Source organism: Formica exsecta, unplaced genomic scaffold, assembly GCF_003651465.1.
Source record: "Formica exsecta isolate Colony F162 unplaced genomic scaffold, ASM365146v1 scaffold489, whole genome shotgun sequence".
In the NCBI taxonomy this organism is placed as follows: Eukaryota; Metazoa; Arthropoda; class Insecta; order Hymenoptera; family Formicidae; genus Formica; species Formica exsecta.
This window is the reverse complement of record NW_021852127.1, coordinates 1,022,343-1,026,194: the sequence shown is the minus strand read 5'-3', so window position 1 is coordinate 1,026,194 and position 3,852 is coordinate 1,022,343. Positions and strand designations below refer to the sequence as shown.

Genomic DNA, 3,852 nt, shown 5'->3' with positions numbered 1-3,852 from the left:
TATATATATAATTACAATCTGTAATGACGAAGTTCTTACTTTTCTATTTTTTCGTTTATTATCTTTATGATAAAGAATATTTATATTCAGTTTTTGAATAGCTAATTTATATTTTTTCAGTAACTAAAATACTATTAGCACGCGCTCTTTCAAACTAATAATGATGACAATTCTTGCGTATATCTTAAAAGATATTGGATCTCTCAAAGTTCTTGCACAATAAAGTGAATAAATCACAGGGATTGATATCTCTAAGCGATTTCACAAATATAAGAAATTTTATTCAATTACGTGTAACGAATTTCCTGGATGCGGTGCCGATCTCGAATATTCCATACAACCGACCGGCTGCTCCGCGCGGATCGGGAAGCACTCAGGATGAAAATTCTCGTAATCAACATTGCAACACTTGAGCCTAGTGCCGTCCGGCAATTCCATTCTGGGTGTATGTGCTAAATCGTGAGTGAGGAATTGACCAAAAAGCGCGGTGAGCGCCATTAAATGAGGATGTTTAAGGTCCAATCCACCGGAATGTATTTTCGAGGAAACTTCCCTTGCACTCGGTAGCTTCGTGCGGGGCAGGGAAACACCATCCTCGTACTCTGGTCGTAAAAATCTCACGTAAGCCTCCAACGCTGCTCCCCAAGTCGGATGCAACGGGTTGTTGCATCGACCCGTGTGTGTCCTGTAACGGACATCCGTCTTCTTACACTCAGACATCACTCGTAGGAAGCTGGGCGAGTCGGGACAAAGGATGGCTGCCACCGTCGGCAGTAACAAGGACGCCTGTTCCGATGACATATTAAACGCCTCTACGAGCATTACCGCCATCGTCTCGATTTGCAGAGCTTTCCTCGAGAGATTTTGAGCGCCCTCGGTCATCTCGTGAGATGCGCCAAAGAACCAGGATGGCGAGTCCCGGCTGAGATGCGTCTGCGAGTTCATGATCGTCCGTTCCGCTTGGCTATATCTCTCCATAGAGAGTTTCGTACGCTTACCTAGATCCTGCAGCATCCTGGGTGGCAAGGTCGTAGCTCCGGCAAGTGTCATTAGAGCGAGGAATCTGTGAATCGGTAAGGAATCTAAAGATAGAAAACACCCACTTATCTATGCATAGCTTAGTGCCAACGAGTACCGTCGCGGTGAACGCTTTCGAATCGAGATGCGCTCTTGTGTGAGAATGCACTTATATCCCATATAATACAACTGCATTGTTACCCAATAATCGTTATGCAGCTTCAATGATTGCAGTATTATTTAATTTAGCAATGATGCGATACAATCATTGGAAACATAATTATAGGGTTGTACATCGTAAAGATGATCGTGCACTTGTGTATCCGCATTGCAAAAAAAAATGTGAATAAAAGCATCTTTACTACATTATCTGCTGCAGACTCGCGCAAATTTTAAGATCACGTTGCATTGATCTCTATTGACCCAGATTATAAACCAGACTTGATTTATCTTCCCATTAGTAAAATGTTACATATTTTATATATTTTAACCATGTTAAAGATATATAAATTTCGATAAAATTGAAAGATTAAGAGGATGCCGGATACCGACAGAATGCGAATATTAGTAGGATTGCAAAATATTTTTGTTGATTATAGATATCAACAAATCCTTTTCCATAATTAAAGTATACATAATAACGGAGTGCGGGGTTTATGATTTCATATGAAAAGTGAAAAAAAATTAAAAAATTACAGTTTTGTTATCGGCTTCTGCAGTCAACATTTACTTAATATAAAAAACCTGCAACCTGCACGTGCCTAACAAGTGAACTCCGCACTCGGCATTTTATCAAAAAGTATTAGTGAACTTCGAGAAGTGAGTTTAGAAGCTTTATAAAAAAGATTTTACTATGCAACATTTTGCACACCGAAATGTTTCTCACTAGGCTTTCAAATACATTTTCAAACGTTCACTTATATTCCTTCATGCATTTCCGAGTGGAGAGGTATCCTATTTTACACGTACACACCGCAAAACCCTTATATTAAGCAAATATATAATTATTATGGCCGGTAAAACAGGACGGTCCGGCATCCTCTTAAATATATATACATAACATAGCCGAGTTTATAGCAGAGGATTTAGGAACAAGAGAAATTTCGCATAATTTGATTGTACGTGGCAGTAAAACTGATATTGAATAGAACATAAACACGTAATTTCGTAATTTATCACACCATCGCAATGAATTGCGAGAGACCTTGTCTATTTAATGGCATTTCGTCTCGCTACATTAGAAGTATTGTTCTTAGTTGCGTTTACCGTAACAAATTCATTCATCAACTCGGGCATCTAATACCGGTTCTCGATTGGGACCATGCCATTTTTTTCGATGTAGCATAAGGTCGAAATAGATATAAACGACCTCAGGAGGAGGTCGAATGGAGCTGACATTTAAGATCTTTCCTGATTCTTTTGTGTGTTGCTTTACGTAATCTTCTTTATTCCCATGATTAGCGTTCGCGTGAATCGATGGAAACAATCACTTCGGCACACGCGGATCGATCACTCTCAACCGATTATCTCTGCACCGTTAATCTCCTTATCGACCCGGAACTTTGATGTTGTTGGAACACGAGCATGTATTTTATGAGCGTGAGGAAGATTTGCGGTGATTGAAGAATCGATAGAAGCGACAAGATAAATTACGTACAATTACATTGCATTACAGCATGACTGGCATGATATATTCTTTTCATAATAATCAGCCATACACACATCTAAAAAAAAAAAAAAGAGAAAAAGGGAGAAATCATTAAATGCATTACTTCTCTTATTACTTAAATTTTTAATTGTTGAAACTTAAAAGTTTCTATATTTCTATATGTTAAATTAGAGAAGAAAATTTCTTATCCTTTTATATTAAGTTTGCAGACCAATTTACCAAAGTCTTTAAATATCTCGATTTAATATACATCGATAATCGCGAAAATATTATTTTTGGTATTCATGTTTGGTCAGATATTATACTATTGTGACTGATGTATATTTAGATTGCATGGTAAGCTTTGGATACCACGTACACTTTCTCATTTCCTTAGAATGTGAAAATCATGATTGATGTTCTTAATCTTCACACATAATTACCTTCAAATAATATATAATTATCAGATAACTATATAAAATTGTAATCTAGATATATTGTATTACGTACGCAGAGTAAAAGTATGCAATGTAAAGCTCTACCAACATAGTATATAGCTATGTAATTGATTACAATAATTATAAAACAATTAGTTTCGTGCCGCCCACACGATGACATTGCGCATCAATTGTTGACTTGAACAGTTCTGTATAACTTAATCGTTAACCTGTGATGAAATAATGAGCTAAGAGAAACGTATCTGACTTCGTGTATGCAAATCATTATGCCAAGACATAAGACCAAAGACGCCAAGACATTCTCATTCGCAAAGTTTCATAACGTTGCCGTTTCACTGTTTACGATCGTTGGGATAGAACGTATGAGCTAATTACTCGATATGTAACATCTCGCGCGCTTAATCAACCCTTGGTTTTGAAACAAATAATAATCTTACGAAACTTATACTAGGAAAATATTCAGTTATGTATTGTTCTTTTAAATAATAATGAGCTGTTATTGATCGGTAGACTGAATTTTAAATTTTTCGCGCATAATTTCGAGAGAGATTCTCGCTCTTCTTAATAATTTTTGATCACTCACGTAATTAACAAATTATTCGAATTTCCAAAGAATATATTTTTTCTTTATTACTATAAATTATCTGTTTTTAATTATTTATTATCTAACAACTAATATAAATTAATTGAAACAAAATAAATATATTTTATTGAAATTATATATATATA

At 35.9% G+C, this 3,852-nt stretch overlaps 1 protein-coding gene across 3 annotated transcripts in view; it reads right to left on the bottom strand.

Moving 5' to 3' along the window:
* Window positions 1–3,852, bottom strand: part of LOC115241446 (peroxidasin-like) — a 10,497-nt gene that overhangs the window by 5,184 nt on the left and 1,461 nt on the right. For all 3 annotated transcript variants that reach the window (XR_003884900.1, XM_029817209.1, XM_029817210.1), the window contains exon 2: window positions 292–1,063. Coding sequence is in view for 2 of the 3 variants with exons in the window: in XM_029817209.1 (XP_029673069.1) it covers window positions 292–1,063 (772 nt within the window). In the remaining variant the exon portion in view is untranslated. The remainder of the gene's footprint in view (window positions 1–291; window positions 1,064–3,852) is intronic.